This window comes from Oncorhynchus kisutch, linkage group LG20 (assembly GCF_002021735.2).
Source record: "Oncorhynchus kisutch isolate 150728-3 linkage group LG20, Okis_V2, whole genome shotgun sequence".
Classification (NCBI taxonomy): Eukaryota; Metazoa; Chordata; class Actinopteri; order Salmoniformes; family Salmonidae; genus Oncorhynchus; species Oncorhynchus kisutch.
In genome coordinates this window covers 21,699,675-21,717,951 of record NC_034193.2, presented here as the reverse complement: position 1 = coordinate 21,717,951, position 18,277 = coordinate 21,699,675, and the positions used below count along the sequence as shown (strand labels likewise).

Here is an 18,277-nt window from a genome sequence, read left to right as displayed (position 1 = left end):
TTGTTATACTTTCTGTCTCGCAGTAAAACTAGTGTTTTAACAAATGCTGGCATAGAATTGTTATAAAAGCTATAGCTGGACCCTCCCCCCCCACAAGAAACACTGTTTATATACCATATTTTGTACAGATGTTTGATCATCACGATACAGTAAAACATCACACTTTATCAAGAAATTTGATTTTTGACTTGAGTGGATGTATTTTGTTTACATGATAATGATCAAAATACAGTATATTTGCACTTTTATTTACTTACAACATTTTAAAACAAAAATGAAGGTTCTTATCTCTTGAGTAAGAATGAGCACAATGTCTGTAGATGAAGAGGAACTGCGGCTTATGTACAATATATTTTCTAGCCTCTTCAATCCTAACGCGTATCTGTCAGGCACAATATACCTGAAGACGAGGACTGGAGACCAGCACTCACCATCAAGCAGGTTAGAATATACTGGTGGTTAACAAATGCTGAAGTGGAAATGTTTTAATGGCTGTAACTGACAACCCCACCCCAAAAACTATTAAAGACACTTTCAATATATCATATTTTATTGAGATAGTATATTAAACTGAACATCGGGATTCAGAGTAAGACATCACACTTGATTTCCAGATTATTGAGGTAAAATTAAAAGAACATTATTATAATATAGGATATTTGCACCAGAGGTTGGTGGGAGGAGCTACAGGAGGACAGGCTCATTGTAGTGAGCTGTTACAATGAGCCTGGCCTCAAAGCTCCAGCCGTCTCTGATTTGCGCTTTATAATTTACAAAAACATGTTAAAACAAGAAATGAGGATCTTATTATCCCAGTAAGAATAAACACGTTTTCTGTAGATGATGAGCAAATGCAGTGTATTTACAATGACTTTTCTAGCCTGTATTGTATTCAATTATTTATATATAGACTAGATTACTAATAGGGATGCTATGTTAAACTACCCTGCCTCAATCTTGCCACCGCCCCTACCATTGTAAAACATTTTGGAAGCTATAGAAATGAATTTATTAATATCTACATTTGTTTTGTTTTTTCATGTGTATTCTTTACAGACACTATAATGCATGCTATTATATGTTATCTAAACAATATATACAGTAGCAGTCAAGTTTGGACACCTACTCATTCCAGGGTTTTCATTTATTTTTACTATTTTCTACATTGAAGAATAATAATGAAGACATCAAAACTATATGAAGTAACACATATGGAATCATGTAGTAACCAGAAAAGTGTTAAACAAATCAAAATGCACAACCGTTCAAAAGTTTGGGGACACTTTGAAATGTCCTTGTTTTTGAAAGGAAATAACATTTTTCTAGGCAGAGTTGCAAAGAAAAAGCCATATCTCAGGCTGGCCAATAAAAATAAAAGATTAAGATGGGCAAAAGAACACGGACACTGGATAGAGGAACTCTGCCTAGAAAGCCAACATCCCGGAGTCGCCTCTTCACTGTTGACGTTGAGACTTGTTTTGCGGGTACCATTTAGTGAAGCTGCCAGTTGTGGACTTGTGAGAGGTGTCTGTTTCTCAAGGTAGACACATTAATGTACTTGTCCTCTTGCTCAGTTGTGCACCGGGGCCTCCCACTCTTTCTATTCTGGTTAGGGCCAGTTTGAGCTGTTCTGTGAAGGGAGTAGTACACAGCATTGTACGAGATCTTCAGTTTCTTGGCAAATTCTCGCATGGAATAGCCTTCATTTCTCAGAACAAGAATAGACTGACGAGTTTCAGAAGAAAGGTCTTTGTTTCTGGCCATTCTGAGCCTGTAATCGAATCCACAAATGCTGATGCTCCAGATACTCAACTAGTCTGAAGAAGGCCGGTTTTATTGCTTCTTTAATAAGCATAACAGTTTTCAGCTCTGCTAACATATTTGCAAAAGGGTTTTCTAATGATCAATTAGCCTTTTAAAATTCAACTTGGATTAGCTAACACAACGTGCCATTGGAGAACAGGAGTGATGGTTGCTGATAATGGACCTCTGTACGCCTATGTACGGTGGGGCAAAAAAGTATTTAGTCAGCCACCAATTATGCAAGTTCTCCCACTTAAAAAGATGAGAGAGGCCTGTAATTTTCATCATAGGTACACTTCAACTATGACAGACAAAATGAGAAGAAAAAATCCTGAAAATCACATTGTAGGATTTTTAATGAATTTATTTACAAATCATGGTGGAAAATAAGTATTTGGTCACCTACAAACAAGCAAGATTTCTGGCTCTCACACACCTGTACCTTCTTCTTTAAGAGGCTCCTCTATCCTTCACTTGTTACCTGTATTAATGGCACCTGTTTGAACTTGTTATCAGTATAAAAGACACCTGTCCACAACCTCAAACAGTCACACTCCAAACTCCACTATGGCCAAGACCAAAGAGCTGTCAAAGGACACCAGAAACCAAATGGTAGACCTGCACTAGGCTGGGAAGACTGAATCTGCAATAGATAAGCAGCTTGGGAGCAATTATTAGGAAATGGAAGACATACAAGACCACTGATAATCTCCCTCGATCTGGGGCTCCACACACTCCACGCAAGATCTCACCCCATGTGGTCAAAATGATCACAAGAACGGTGAGCAAAAATCCCAGAACCACACGGGTGGACCTAGTGTGGTTCCTGCAGAGAGCTGGGACCAAAGTAACAAAGCCTACCATCAGTAACACACTACGCCGCCAGGGACTCAAATCCTGCAGTGCCAGACGTGTCCCCCTGCTTAAGCCAGTACATGTCCAGGCCCGTCTGAAGTTTGCTAGAGAGCATTTGGATGATCCAGAAGAAGATTGGGAGAATGTCATATGGTCAGATGAAACCAAAATTTAACTTTTTGGTAAAAACTCAACTCGTCGTGTTTGGAGGACAAAGAATGCTGAGTTGCATCCAAAGAACACCATACCTACTGTGAAGCATGGGCGTGGAAACATCATGCTTTGAGGCTGTTTTTCTGCAAAGGGACCAGGATGACTGATCCGTGTAAAGGAAAGAATGAATGGGGCCATGTATTGTGAGATACATGCCCCAAAACATCACTGCTCTAGAGGATAAATTCATTATAGCCTCAGAAATTGCAGCCCAAATAAACACTTCGCAGAGTTTCAAGTAACAGAGACATCTCAACATCAACTGTTCAGAGGAGACTGTGTGAATCATGCCTTCATGGTCTTATTGCTGCAAAGAAACCACTACTAAAGGACATCAAAAAGAAGAAGAGACTTGCTTGGGGCAAGAAACACGAGCAATGGACATTAGACCCGTGGAAATCTGATCTGATGATTCCAAATTTGAGATTTTTGGTTCCAACCACCGTGTCTTTATTAGACGCAGAGTAGGTGAACGTGGCTGGGTTTATCAGCATGACAATGATCCCAAACACACCGCCCGGGCAACGAAGGAGTGGCTACGTAAGCAGCATTTCAAGGTCCTGGAGTGGCCTAGCCAGTCTCCAGATCTCAACCCCATAGAAAATCTTTGGAGGGAGTTGAAAGCCCGTGTTGCCCAGCAACAGCCCCAAAACATCACTGCTCTAGAGGAGATCTGCATGGAGGAATGGGCCAAAATACCAGCAACAGTGTGTGAAACCCTTGTGAAGACTTACAGAAAACATTTGACCTCTGCCATTGCCAACAAAGGGTATATAACAAAGTATTGAGATAAACTTTTGTTATTGACCAAATACTTATTTTCCACCATAATTTGCAAATAAATTCATAAAAAATCCTACAATGTGATTTTCAGGATTTTTTTTCCTCATTTTGTCTGTCATAGTTGAAGTGTACCTATGATGAAAATTACAGGCCTCTCTCATCTTTTTAAAGTGGGAGAACTTGCACAATTGGTGGCTGACTAAATACTTTTTTCCCCCACTGTAGATATTCCAGCCATTTCCAGCTACAATAGTCATCTACAACATTAACTACACTGTATTTCTGATCAATTTGATATTTTAATGGACAAAAAATTTGCTTTTCATTCAAGAACAAGGACATTTCTAAGTGACCCCAAACTTTTGAACGATAGTGTATATTTTATATTTGAGATTCTTCAAAATAGCTACCATTTGCCTTAACGACAGCTTTGCACACTCTTGGCATTCTCTCAACCAGTGTCATAAGGTAGTCACCTGGAATGCATTTCAATGAACAGGTGTGCCTTGTTAAAAGTTCATTTGTGGAATTTCTTTCCTTCTTAATGTGCTTGAGCCAATCAGTTGTCATGTGACAAGGTAGGGGTGGTATAGAGAAGATATCCCTTTCTGGTAAATGGCCAAGTCCATATCATGGCAAGAACAGCAGTCAATGCGGAACATCTCAAGAACTTTGGACATTTCTTCAAGTGCAGTTGCAAAAACCATCAAGCGCTATGATGAAACTGGCTCTCATGAGGACCGCCACAGGAAAGGAAGACTCAGAGTTACCTCTGCTGCAGAGGATAAATTCATTATAGCCTCAGAAATTGAAGCCCAAATAAACACTTCGCAGAGTTCAAGTAACAGAGACATCTCAACATCAACTGTTCAGAGGAGACTGTGTGAATCAGGCCTTCATGGTCTTATTGCTGCAAAGAAACCACTACTAAAGGACATCAAAAAGAAGAAGAGACTTGCTTGGGGCAAGAAACACGAGCAATGGACATTAGACCCGTGGAAATCTGATCTGATGATTCCAAATTTGAGATTTTTGGTTCCAACCGCCGTGTCTTTATTAGACGCAGAGTAGGTGAACGGATGATCCCTGCATCAGATCAAATTTTATTTTTTACATACACGTGTTTAGCAGGTGTTATTGCGGGTGTAGTGAAATGCTTGTGTTTCTAGTTCCAACAGTGCAGTAATATCTAACAATACACACAAACTAAAGTGTAGGAATGGAACTAAGAATATATCAATATCTTGACGAGCAATGTCAGAGCGGCATAGACTAAGATACAGTAGAATAGAATAGAATACAGTATATACAGTTGAAGTCGGAAGTTTACATACACCTTAGCCAAATACATTTAAACTCAGTTTTTCACAATTCCTGACATTTAGTCCTAGTAAAGATTCCCTGTCTTAGGTCAGTTAGGATCACCACTTTATTTTAAGAATGTGAAATGCCAGAATAATATTAGAGAGAATGATTTATTTCAGCTTTTATTTTTTTCATCACATTCCCAGTGCATCAGAAGTTTACATACACTCAATTAGTAATTGGTAGCATTGCCTTTAAATTGTTTAACTTGGGTCAAACGTTTCGGGTAGCCTTCCACAAGCTTCCTACAATAAATTGGTGTGAATTATGGCCCATTCCTCCTGTCAGAGCTGTTGTAACTGAGTCAGGTTTATAGGCCTCCTTGCTCACACATGCTTTTTCAGTTCTGCCCTCACATTTTCGATAGGATTGAGGTCAGGGCTTTGTGATGGCCACTCCAATACCTTGACTTTGTCGTCCTTAAGCCATTTTGCAACAACTTTGGAAGTATGCTTGGGGTCATTGTCCATTTGGAAGACTCATTTGTGACCAAGCTTCAACTTCCTGACTGATGTCTTGAGGTGTTGCTTCAATATATTCACATAATTCTCCTTCCTCATGGTGCCATCTATTTTGTGAAGTGCACCAGTCCCTCCTGCAGCAAAGCACCTCCACAACACGATGCTTTCACCCCCGTGCTTCATGGTTGGGGTGGTGTTCTTCGGCTTGCAAGCCTCCCCTTTTCCTCCAAACATAAAGATGGTCATTATGGCAAACAGTTCTATTTTTGTTTCATCAGACCACAAAACATTTCTCCAAAAAGTACGATCTTTGTCCCCAAGTGCAGTTGCAAACCATAGTCTGGCTTTTTTAATGGTGGTTTTGGAGCAGTGGCTTCTTCCTTGCTGACCGGCCTTTCAGGTTATGTCAATATAGGACTCGTTTTACTGTGGATATAGATATTTTGTACCTGCTTCCTCCAGCATCTTCCTCCAGCATCTTCACAATCTTCCTCCAGCATACTTTTGCTGTTGTTCTGGGATTGATTTGCATATTTTCGCACCAAAGTACGTTCATCTCTAGGAGACAGAATGCGTCTCCTTCCTGAGCGGTATGATGGTTGTGTGGTCCCATGGTGTTTATACTTGCGTACTATTGTTTGTACAGATGAATGTGGTACCTTCAGGCATTTGGAAATTGCTCCCAAGGATGAACCAGACTTATTTTTCTTAGGTATAGTTTCTTTTGATTTTCTCTTGATGTTAAGCAAAGAGGCACTGAGTTTGAATGTAGTCCTTGAAATACATCCACAGGTACATCTCCAATTGACGAAAATTATGTCAATTAGCCTAACAGAAGCTTCTAAAGCCACATCATTTTCTGGAATTTTCCAAGCTGTTTAAAGGCACAGTCAATTTAGTGTATGTAAACTTCTGACCCACTGGAATTGTGATGCAGTGAATTATAAGTGAATTAATCTGTCTGTAAACAATTGTTGGAAAAATATCTTGTGTCATGCACAAAGTAGATGTCCTAACTGACTTGCCAAAACTATAGTTTGTTAAAAAGAAATTTGGGGAGTGGTTGAAAAACGAGTTCTAATGACTCCAACCTAAGTGTATGTAAACTTCCGACTTCAACTGTGAGATGAGAAATGCTAAATATGTAAACATTATTAATGTGGCCAGAGAGGGACACAGTTCAGAGGATTCATGACAGGGACCTGAAAATACTAAGGTAACACTTTACCTAGAACCAACAGGTAGACTGTATGTCTTAATGCATTGAGACTTTTCACAGGAATGTAGTTTATGAACCAGGATATAGAATGATACTTTTCAAAGGAATGTAGTATATGAACCAGGATATAGAATGAGACTGGTAGCTGCAAGAAGCCTAGTGGTTAGAGCGTTGGGTCAGTCACTGAAAGGTTGCTGGATTGAGGAGCCTCCTGAGGTTGATGCGTCTTCTTCACCACCATGTCTGTGTGGGTGGACCATTTCAGTTTGCCTGTGATGTGTACGCCGAGAAACTTAAAACTTTCCACTTTCTCCACTACTGTCCCGTCAATGTGGATAGTGGGGTGCTCCCTCTGCTGTTTCCTGAAGTCCACAATCATCTCCTTTGTTTTGTTGACATTGAGTGAGAGGTTATTTCCCTGACACCACACTCCGAGGGCCCCAACCTCCTGCCTGTAGGTTGTCTCGTCGATGTTGGTAATCAAGCCTACAACTGTAATGTCTTTTGCAAACTTAATGATTGAGTTGGAGGCGTGCATGGCCACGCAGTCATCGGTGAACAGGGAGTACAGGAGAGAGCTGAGAACGCACCCTTGTGGCCCCCCAGTGTTGAGGATCAGCGGGGTGGAGATGTTGTTTCCTACCTACCTTCACCACCTGCGGAGTGGCCCATTAGAAAGTTCAGGACCCAGTGGCAGAGGGTGCCGGTCAAGACTCAGGGTCTCAAGCTTAATGATGAGTTTAGAGGGTACTATGGTGTTGAATGCTGAGCTGTAGTCAATGAACAGCATTCTTACATAGGTATTCCTCTTCTCCAGATGGGATAGGGCAGTGTGCAGTGTGATGGTGATTGCATCGTCTGTGGACCTATTGGGGGTAAGCAAATTGGAGTGGGTCTAGGGTATCGGGTAGGGTGGAGGTGATATGACCCTTGACTAGTCTCTCAAAGCACTTCATGATGACAGAAGTGAGTGCTACAGGGCAATAGTCATTTAGTTCAGTAACCTTAGCTTTCTTGGGAACAGGAACAATGGTGGCCATTTTGAAGCATGTGGGTACAGCACACAGGGATAGGGATTGATTGAATATGTCCATAAACACACCAGCCAGCTGGTCTGCGCATGACCTGAGGATGCAGCTAGGGATGCCGTCTGGGCCGGCAGCCCTGCGAGGGTTAACAAGTTTAAATGTTTTACTCACATCGGCCACAGAGAAGGAGAGCCCACATTCTTTGGTATTGCGCAAAGAAGTTGTTTCATTTGTCTGGGAGCAAGACACTGGTGTACGCGACGGGGCTGGTTTTCTTTTTGTAATCCGTGATTGTCTGTAGACCCTGCCACATTCGTCTCGTGTTTGAGCCATTGAATTGCGACTCTACTTTGTCTCTGTACTGACGCTTTGCTTGTTTGATTGCCTTGCGGAGGCGCCAGTGTGGTTCCCACCGTGAAGCATGGATAAGGTGGTGTGATGGTGTGGGGGAGCTTTGCTGGTGACACTGTCTGTGATTTACTTAGAATTCAAGGCACACTTAACCAGCATGGCTACCACAGCATTCTGCAGCGATACGCCATCCCATCTGGTTTGCGCTTAGTGGGACTATCATTTGTTTTTTAACAGGACAATGACCAACACACCTCCAGGCTGTGTAAGGGCTATTTGACCAAGAAGGAGAGTGATAGAGTGCTGCATCAAATGATTTGGCCTCCACAATCACCCGACCTCAACCCAATTGAGATGGTTTGGGATGAGTTGGACCGCAGAGTGAAGGAAAAGCGGCCAACAAGTGCTCAGCATATGTGAGAACTCCTTCAAGACTGTTGGAAAAGCATTCCAGGTGAAGCTGGTTGAGATAATGGCAAGAGTGTGCAAAGCTGTCATCAAGGCAAAGGGTGGCTACTTTGAGGAATCTCCAATAAAAAATATATTTTGATTTTTTAAACATTTTTTGGTTGCTACATGATTCCATATGTGTTATTACATAGTTTTGATGTCTTCGCTATTATTCTACAATGTAGAAAATAGTAAAAATAAAGAAAAACCCTTGAATGAGTAAGTGTATCAAAACGTTTGATTGGTAATATATATATATATATATATATATATATATATATATATATATATATATACACTGCTCAAAAAATTAAAGGGAACACTTAAACAACACAATGTAACTGCAAGTCAATCACACTTCTGTGAAATCAAACTGTCCACTTAGGAAGCAACACTGATTGACAATACATTTCACATGCTGTTGTGCAAATGGAATAGACAACAGGTGGAAATTATAGCCAATTAGCAAGACACCCCCAATAAAGGAGTGGTTCTGCAGGTGGTGACCACAGACCACTTCTCAGTTCCTATGCTTCCTGGCTGATGTTTTGGTCACTTTTGAATGCTGGCGGTGCTTTCACTCTAGTAGTAGCATGAGACGGAGTCTACAACCCACACAAGTGGCTCAGGTAGTGCAGCTCATCCAGGATGGAACATCAATGCGAGCTGTGGCAAGACAGTTTGCTGTGTCTGTCAGCGTAGTGTCCAGAGCATGGAGGTGCTACCAGGAGACAGGCCAGTACATCAGGAGACGTGGAGGAGGCCGTAGGAGGGCAACAACCCAGCAGAAGGACCGCTACCTCCACCTTTGTGCAAGGAGGAGCAGGAGGAGCACTGCCAGAGCCCTGCAAAATGACCTCCAGCAGGCCACAAATGTGCATGTGTCTGCTCAAACGGTCAGAAATAGACTCCATGAGGGTGGTATGAGGGCCCGACGTCCACAGGTGAGGGTTGTGCTTACAGCCCAACACCGTGCAGGACGTTTGGCATTTGCCAGAGAACGCCAAAATTGGCAAATTCGCCACTGGCGCCCTGTGCTCTTCACAGATGAAAGCAGGTTCACACTGAGCACATGTGACAGACGTGACAGAGTCTGGAGACGCAGTGGAGAACGTTCTGCTGCCTGCAACATCCTCCAGCATGACCGGTTTGGCGGTGGGTCAGTCATGGTGTGGGGTGGCATTTCTTTGGGGGGCCGCACAGCCCTCCATGTGCTCGCCAGAGGTAGCCTGACTGCCATTTGTTACCGAGATGAGATCCTCAGACCCCTTGTGAGACCATACGCTAGCGCGGTTGGCCCTGGGTTCCTCCAAATGAAAGACAATGCTAGACCTCATGTGGCTGGAGTGTGTCAGCAGTTCCTGCAAGAGGAAGGCATTGATGCTATGGACTGGCCCGCCCGTTCCCCAGACCTGAATCCAATTGAGCACATCTGGGACATCATGTCTCGCTCCATCCACCAACGTCATGTTGCATCACAGACTGTCCAGGAGTTGGCGGATGCTTTAGTCCAGGTCTGGGAGTAGAAACCTCAGGAGACTATCCGCCACCTCATCAGGAGCATGCCCAGGCGTTGTAGGGAGGTCATACAGGCACGTGGAGGCCACACACACTACTGAGCCTCCTTTTGACTTGTTTTAAGGACATTACATCAAAGTTGGATCAGCCTGTAGTGTGGTTTTCCACTTTAATTTTGAGTGTGACTCCAAATCCAGACCTCCATGGGTTGATAAATTTGATTTCCATTGATCATTTTTGTGTGATTTTGTTGTCAGCACATTCAACTATTTAAAGAAAAAAGTATTTAATAAGAATATTTCATTCATTCAGATCTAGGATGTGTTATTTTAGTGTTATTTTAGTGTTCCCTTTATTTTTTGGAGCAGTGTATATATATATATATATATATTTCGATGTTACTGTCCCCACTACAACAAAATATAAAACATTTTCCTTGAAACATTTAATTGAAATACTGTAGAATTCCATTAATTCCTATGGGGGACTGCTCTTTTTAGGGAGTGACAATATGGCCGACCGGTGGCTTCAAAGCCTCTCAATGACCAATACATGGCATCAGCAATCCAGGGTTTATATACATCATTGATTGAATTAGAGAAGTGTCTTGACCAGGGTTTTCCCAAACTCGGTCCCATCATGAAGCTTTGATTATTTGAATCAGCTGTGTAGTGCTGGGGCAAAAAAAGTGCTGTGAGGGTGGGATCATTTAGCCATTTGATTTAGAATTTTTTTATGTATTTGTTAAAATATTGAATTTGGCCTTTACTACGACAGCCCATAGAAACACATTCATAAATGGATAAAAAGACAGTCAAAAAAGGTATCATAAGGAATAGGGTTTTTGAAGTGTCTGTCCTATATCTAGGAGATATAAGAAAGCTTAGGAAATATATATATACTCAACAAAAATATAAACACAACATGCAACAATTTCAGTGATTTTACTGAGGAAGGAAATCAGTCTTTTGAAATATATTCATTAGGCCCTAATCTATGGATTTCACATGACTGGGCAGGGGCACAGCCATATGGGTGGGCCTGGGAAGGCATAAGCCCACCAGCTGGGGAGCCAGGCCCAGCTAATCAGAATGAGTTTTTCCTAACAAGATAGAAATCCTCCTCTTCATCAACTGTCTGGGTGGCTGGTCACAGACAATCCCACAGGTCAAGAAGCCAGATGTGGAGGTCCTGAGCTGGCGTGGTTACACGTGGTCTGCGCTTGTAACGCCGGTTGGATATTCTCTAAAATGACATTGGAGGCAGCTTATGGTAGAGAAATTAACATTCAATTCTCTAGCAACAGATCTGGTGGACATTCCTACAGCCAGCATGCCAATTGCATGCTCCCTCAAAACTTGAGGCATCTGTGGCAAAACAATTGTGTTGTGTGACAAAACTGCACATGTTAGAGTGGCCTTTTATTGTCCCAAGCACAAGGTGTAATGATCATGCTGTTTAATCAGCTTCTTGATATGCCACACCTGTCAGGTAGGTGGATTATCTTGGCAAAGGAGAAATGCTCACTAGCAGGGATGTAAACAAATTTGTGCACAAATTTTGAGAGAAATAAGCTTTTTGTGCGTATGGAAAATTTCAGCTCATGAAACATCGGATCAACACTTTATATGTTGCATTTATATTTTTGTTCATTATATATAATATATGTTGTTGTTTTTTTGCACATATTTAACTCCTTAATTTTGTTGGCACAAAACTACCCCCATATTTCCATTAATTTGTGTGGGTTACCTTTAGACAATGTTTTCGTCACCGATTTTCGGGTTGTCTCCTGGTCTGACTAACAGCGCTGTAGCTCTGCCAATTTCCACCGCAGATGTGGAAGGGAGACATGGGCGGATCTGGTGGATTGAGACGCAGCCCATACAAAAAAACATATCTCTAACTTAAACTGACTGATTTGGATGGGGATTTTGTATTATGTTGCTTAGATTGACGCACCGGTGCGTCAATAGACTCTAGGGGTAAGTTCCTGACAATTCCCAGTGTCTGATAGGGTGCAGTAGTCACTGCTGCTGTTCACGTTGCTGTACCAGGCACTCTCCCGCTCCAGAGATGTGGTGCTGTGCAGCCAACACCCCGAGTCTGCTTCGATGGTGCTCTCTGGCTCACTCAGAGACACACTCTTCAGTGGGCCTCTGGGTGCCGGGAGTGGTGACCCCAGAGATACAGCATAAGCAATGCCCAGGAAAAGCGCATCAGATGCTGGGTTAGACAGGTTGTCGCTGGGGCCCTCCTGGATCATGTGATGGGGCACCAGTGAGGAGTGGTCATCATCCCGGACCGGTATGGTCTCAGTCAGGGTGTCGATTTGCAAGGTTTCCTCTGTCTTGAATAAGTCTGCCCCAGAGCCTGGGGTCACAACCCAGCTCTACAACCACAATCACCACAGAGTGTGTTATTGTAATGCTCACATCTCGTTGAGAAGTATTAAATGCATCAAGGGTGACATAGGTCTTCCTTACCCTGAAGTCCCCCTCACAGTCAGCATAAAGGGACTGGAAGTATGGTGCTGGAGTTGGGATGAAGGTGGATTTATTCAACCTGCAATATATGAGACGTTTCCACACCCCATGAATTACAATGATAAATGACATGCATCTGTTCTTCCACCCACTGTAGATGTCACCAAAGGTAAGGTCATCCAAACGTACCTTACAATTGGAATGTAGCACAGAATTAGCAGTACTGGAACCAGCACACATAAGATGGCAGTAAATGTGTTTGTTGGAAATTCTCCGACTAAGGGGACAAAGAACATTGGAACAGCATTAGCCTGTAGAAACACAGCACAGGCAAGGAGTGGGCTCAAATTGTTCTAGTAAAGTGCCTAATGTCTTGACGGAACCATACCTTTTTGTGTGGGATCAGTCCTCCAACGAACCTCCGTTGCCCATTCACTCCACTGGCCTTGATACTGTTGTTGGTTGGGGATGGACCTCACGTTTACAGTGTACTCTGTGTCTGGCTCAAAATTTTCATTGTTCACTGAGATATTAGTTGAGTGTGGAACTTCGACAACCTGCGGGGAAAAATAAGAGGAAATAGCTCCATTTATTTTCCGGCTTTATTTTAGAAACATCTTTAGCCGTATTTGAGTGTCTTACGTTGCCTTGGTGGCCACTTCTGTAGAACCAGAGTTGGTACTTCAGGTTGTCAGACAGAAGATTGCCAAATTGTAGATATTTCTCATAGCTACTCATCCAGGTAACACGGTGTTGACTTGACATCCGGCTGACGGTGAGATTGAATGGTGCATTGGGTTTGACTGGGGAGAGAAAGACACTTATGTCAAAGATTTGGGATGGAATTAAAGTGTCCACAAAAAGAAAAGCTTCCCACGGCCGGTCTGCTCATTAGGCAGCAGGTTGACGAGGGCGGCATTTTCTGAGCTAAACTGACCAAGACGCACCTCCAACAACAACATTTAAAATCTCACATAATTCTTCCCAAAAACAATGACAATTTCTCTCAACCAGTGGTATATGTGTTTTTTAGGTGAGTGCTGATGCCGCCCTGTGATAAGCAGTGTCCATTCCTAGCGCGCCTTTCCAGGGTGCTGTTGGAGAGAAGCATGGCTGCGCCGCTCCACCAACGTTACGCAAAAAAAGAATCCCACATAGATCATGTAGCAGATATAGGATATGGTTGAAAGAGTATGGAGACTTTTCTTTAGCCCACAGGCTGGAGAAAAAATGGATGACAATGTAATGAGATGGACACCTTTTTTACATCATGCAGGTTTCTCTGATCAAATAGCCTAACGTAAATGGTGCTCAATCAAATACAAAATGCGCTGTTATGTGAACAAACATCATATCCTGCAAACAGGACAGGTCAAGGTCAAATGGACAACCACAACTTTTGTCCAAGAGTTTCACCCCATTGTCATGATCAGTGGTTTCAAGTCTGTATCCGTATCCAACTTTTATTCAGAACCACAAAATTAACCTGATGTCAACGTCCTGGAAAATATGTATTTTAAACATATGAAAAATACCTTTTCACTTTTCATTCAAGACCTAAATTGAACCTAACTTCAACGTCTGGAAAATACGTCTTTATGACATCTTTTCAACTTAATTTTGCTTACTGGGACTATTCTAGTTTTGGGGGGCAGCATTTTTTGGTCTAGCCTAGGGTGGCAGAATTGCAAGGACTGGCCGGTTATGCTTTACTTTACAGTGCCCTTATTACTGTGTAATGATTCCTGTAATTACAGTGTACCAAGTATTGTCATTATTCATTATTACGCTGTAGTTACAATACTTGTTATACTGTAATTACTTGAGTTAGTTGCACAGTAATAATGAAACTGTAAAGTAAAGTGTTACCTAGTTTCCCGAACCAACAACTTCAACAAGTAGCTATGCTTGTCAATTGAAGTTTGCATATGGGTAGGCATATCACAAAGTCATGTTTGTAATTCTGTAATAAGCACTTACTATGCTTTACTGGCATGTATTCCTTATCCAGCAAGGTGGCGCTTACATGTCCATTGCTTCTGTTGTGATAGAGAGTGATCTTAAATCTTGAAGTGTCAAAAAATAAATCAGGCTCCTCATCAGGATCTGGATCAACAGCAGAATCTGGATGGGAAGTGTCCAATGAACAGGAGTAATAGCCATCGGTTTTCTTCAGCTTCCCGCTGTGTAATGAGTGGAAGTGAACAGGAAACAAAGAAAGCGGGAATCAATATGAAGTCATAACATGTCATTTACACACATTGCCTCAGTGTGTACTGTGCATACAGTGGTTCTTAACCTGGGGTACATGGCCTATCCACAGGGGGTACTTGGGAAGACTAATAAGAACATAGCCCACTGCTAAAATGCACCTGAGGGGTTAGTTAGTCGGTACTCCAGGCAGAGCAAATGTGGTAGGGGGGGGTAGACTAGGGGTACATTAACCAAAAAAGGTTGAGAACCACTATACTAATACATTTAAATTAATGTACTCAAATTTTTGCAATATGAAATAGTGGCTGTCTCACCCATCAAATACCGTCCCGAAAGAGAGGTCCTCAATGCGCAGCCAGTAAGGGTACTGGTCTGTATGAGCAACCTCTGGCAGGATGCTCAGGGAACAGTTAATGGTGAACAGGTAATCACTTACACAGTCAAGGCTATATTCATGACCTGGAAGAGTCCACATGAAATACAACTGTATAAGCACTGAAAACACACAATGGTGCTTTACACCAGGGTTTCCCAAACTAGGTCATGGGGCCCCCCCTGGGTGCACGTTTAGTTTTGAAAACTTAATGATGAGTTGGTTATTTGAATAAGATTTATAGTGCTAGGGCAAAAAAACAAAAACGTGCACCAAGGGGGGGGGCCTCAGGACTGAGTTTGGAAAACCCTGCCACACTAACCACAATGTCCTTATCTCGCACACCACAGAGAAATACACATTTCACACACAAATTCAACACAATATGTAAAATATATAAATGACATGTTTTGATGCACTGTAGGATTAAACAGAGGTGTGACCAAATTAATACGCTTCCTTACCAAGAAATACAAAATGTATTTAGCAAAGAATGAATTACATGTGTGTTACATCGCATTTATTTCACACAGAATCTGTAATGGCTTGCAAACCATTACAGACTACACACAGACACCCTCAACTTACAATAGTCATCAGTCAATAGTACATTTATTTGATAATCGAGCAAATTATGGTAATATTTTGTTTCTCATATTTAAAGTTGATAATTTATTCTCCAAATTGTTTAACCGTAAACCCATGCCTTTTGTTGTTATATATATATTTTTTAAAGGATGTACTCTTGTTCTTGATCAGTGGAACAAAATCTGACACAGGTGATGGTGATAAGTGAGTTAGTTAACACAAAGCTTACAAAAAAGAGGCGAGTTCAGCAGGACACAACGTTTTGGAATGTTCAGATAGAAATATGTTATGTAGAACAAACATGCATCTCTGACATGTAGAACAAAGGAATCATGTCTGCTCTATTCATGGCATTTCTGTCTGCAACATTCGACAACGTTTAGCAACTGAACATGGCCCAGGTGTGTGCCAGGTTTTTCAAAAGGGTATGTCTTGTAGGCTTCTGCTAATGTGGTGTTATACAAGCAGTAGAACTGTTTATCAAGTTAGATACATGTTAATTGTAAATGAGGTGTTTACCTGTTGTGGTATGAGTCCCATTCAGGCAGACGATACTGTAAGACAGGACAATGGTGAGGAGCAGCCACATACTTCTGTATTCCCTGGGACACGTCTGTTGTTAACATTGATCAGGTATGGCATTTACGTTGCTCTAGACCTGACCTGGTCTTGTACCAAAGGAGCTTGACTGAGTTCTCTATGACAAAACAACTTGATGCCTGAAACTGAAAGTGGGAGGAGGATCCAGATTGTGACTTTATTCGGATAGCTATCACCCTGCGCTGTCGTATGAGGTGGAGGATGTGTGTGTTTTTTTTTATTTTATAAGAGCAGTTTGTGGGGGACTTGAAGAGTTGATTAAGTGGGTGGTGTGCTCTGTAACTGTCATTCAACTTTAAATAGATTCAACACTAACATACAGTGTAAAATGTGTAGAGCAAAGAGTTGTCAGATGATTGACAGTTGCCTGCTTTAATTAAGAGTTTATCATCCACTTTGTTTAAATAATATCTATATTTAATTAAATAAATAAAAATCTGTTGACCTTTGACATTTAGTTTGGTTAAAATGATAATTAACTGTGTGATCTTTTTTGTAGGCAAGCCTGATATTCCTCTATTCTTGGTGGGAATTACATAAACAATAATAACATTGATCATACTGTCTGTACTACTATATACTTACATTCAGTCTCTTACCAATAAACAAACTTCTGTAACTATCCATAGTAATTGCAGTGAGGGGAGTGTTCCTGTTCGAATGACTGTGATCTGTATCTTTAATCTATTCTTGTCACCACAGTATCTTCAGTCTCTTCTTGCCGCTTCACTATCTCAGCCATCATGCCATGCCAAGGCTGCTTGTTTGTGAAGATACAAAGACGATATTGGTTAAAAAAGCACTCATAATTGTGTATTTATATATTTTCATATGTATATGGCACTGGATAAGAGGAACGAGCACATATTGTAGTAGAAAGAAAGATATAGAATAAGAAGGAGATGTTTGCGCTCTGTAGAGAGCGGGGATGTGTGAGTGAAATAGGGTGAGTAAATGTGTTTTTGTGGTGGTGCATGATTCTACACTGAACAAAAATATGAACCTTTACATGTTGGTCCCATGTTTCATGAGCTGAAATTATTTTATTTTATTTCATTTCACCAGGTAGGCCAGTTGAGGACAAGTTCTCATTTACAACTGCGACCTGGCCAAGATAAAGCAAAGCAGTGTGACACAAACAACAACACAGACTTACACATGGAATAAACAAACATACAATCAATAATACAATATAAAAAAAAGATCTCCCTCGCCCTCCATTTGGCAAATCTGACCATAATTCTATCCTCCTGATTCCTGCTTACAAGCAAAAATTAAAGCAGGAAGCACCAATGACTAGATCAATAAAAAAAGTGGTCAGATGAAGCAGATGCTAAGCTATAGGACTGTTTTGCTAGCACAGACTGGAATATGTTCCGGGATTCCTCCGATGGCATTGAGGAGTAAACCACATCAGTCATTGGCTTCATCAATAAGTGCATCGATGACATCGTCCCCCACAGTGACCGTACGTACATACCCCAACCAGAAGCCATGGATTACGGGCAACATCCGCACTGAGCTAAAGGCTTGAGTTGCAGCTTTCAGCTTTTTTCTTATAACCCTGAAGCTTATAAGAAATCCTGCTATGCCCTCCGATGAACCATCAAACAGGCAAAGCATCAATACAGGACTAAGATCGAATTGTACTACACCGTCTCTGACGCTCGTCAGATGTGACAGGGCTTGCAAACCTTTACAGACTACAAAGGGAAGCACAGACGAGAGCTGCCCAGTGACACGAGCCTACCTGACAAGCTAAACAACTTCTATGCTCACTTCAAGGCAAATAGCACTGAAACATGCATGAGAGCACCAGCTGTTCTGGAAGACTGTGTGATCACGCTCTCTGCAGCCGATGTGAGTAAGACCTTTAAACAGGTCAACATTCACAAGGCCACAGGGCCAGACGGATTACCAGGATGTGTACTGCGAGCATGCGCTGACCAAATGGCAAGTGTCTTCACTGA

General features: G+C 41.8%; 1 protein-coding gene across 1 annotated transcript; it reads right to left on the bottom strand.

Moving 5' to 3' along the window:
• Window positions 1–10,448: 10,448 nt before the first annotated feature.
• Window positions 10,449–16,408, bottom strand: LOC109865471 (interleukin-21 receptor). The gene is made up of 8 exons (XM_020453698.2): window positions 16,227–16,408; window positions 15,061–15,205; window positions 14,513–14,715; window positions 13,175–13,335; window positions 12,921–13,089; window positions 12,722–12,809; window positions 12,533–12,611; window positions 10,449–12,438 (listed from the first exon to the last, which is right to left on the bottom strand). Exons 1-8 carry the CDS (start codon window positions 16,294–16,296, stop codon window positions 12,016–12,018), a joined length of 1,338 nt encoding a protein of 445 aa, XP_020309287.1. The 5' UTR covers window positions 16,297–16,408; the 3' UTR covers window positions 10,449–12,015.
• Window positions 16,409–18,277: the final 1,869 nt, after the last annotated feature.

Bases quoted from the DNA above. Each gene is read 5' to 3' on its own strand.
- LOC109865471 (XM_020453698.2), bottom strand. From the start codon at position 16,296: ATGTGGCTGCTCCTCACCATTGTCCTGTCTTACAGTATCGTCTGCCTG. The intron at 13,090-13,174 runs GTAAGACACTCA...TTTTCCCCGCAG, and splicing joins GAAGTGGCCACCAAGGCAAC to GTTGTCGAAGTTCCACACTC. The intron at 12,810-12,920 runs GTATGGTTCCGT...TTGTCCCCTTAG, and splicing joins GACTGATCCCACACAAAAAG to TCGGAGAATTTCCAACAAAC.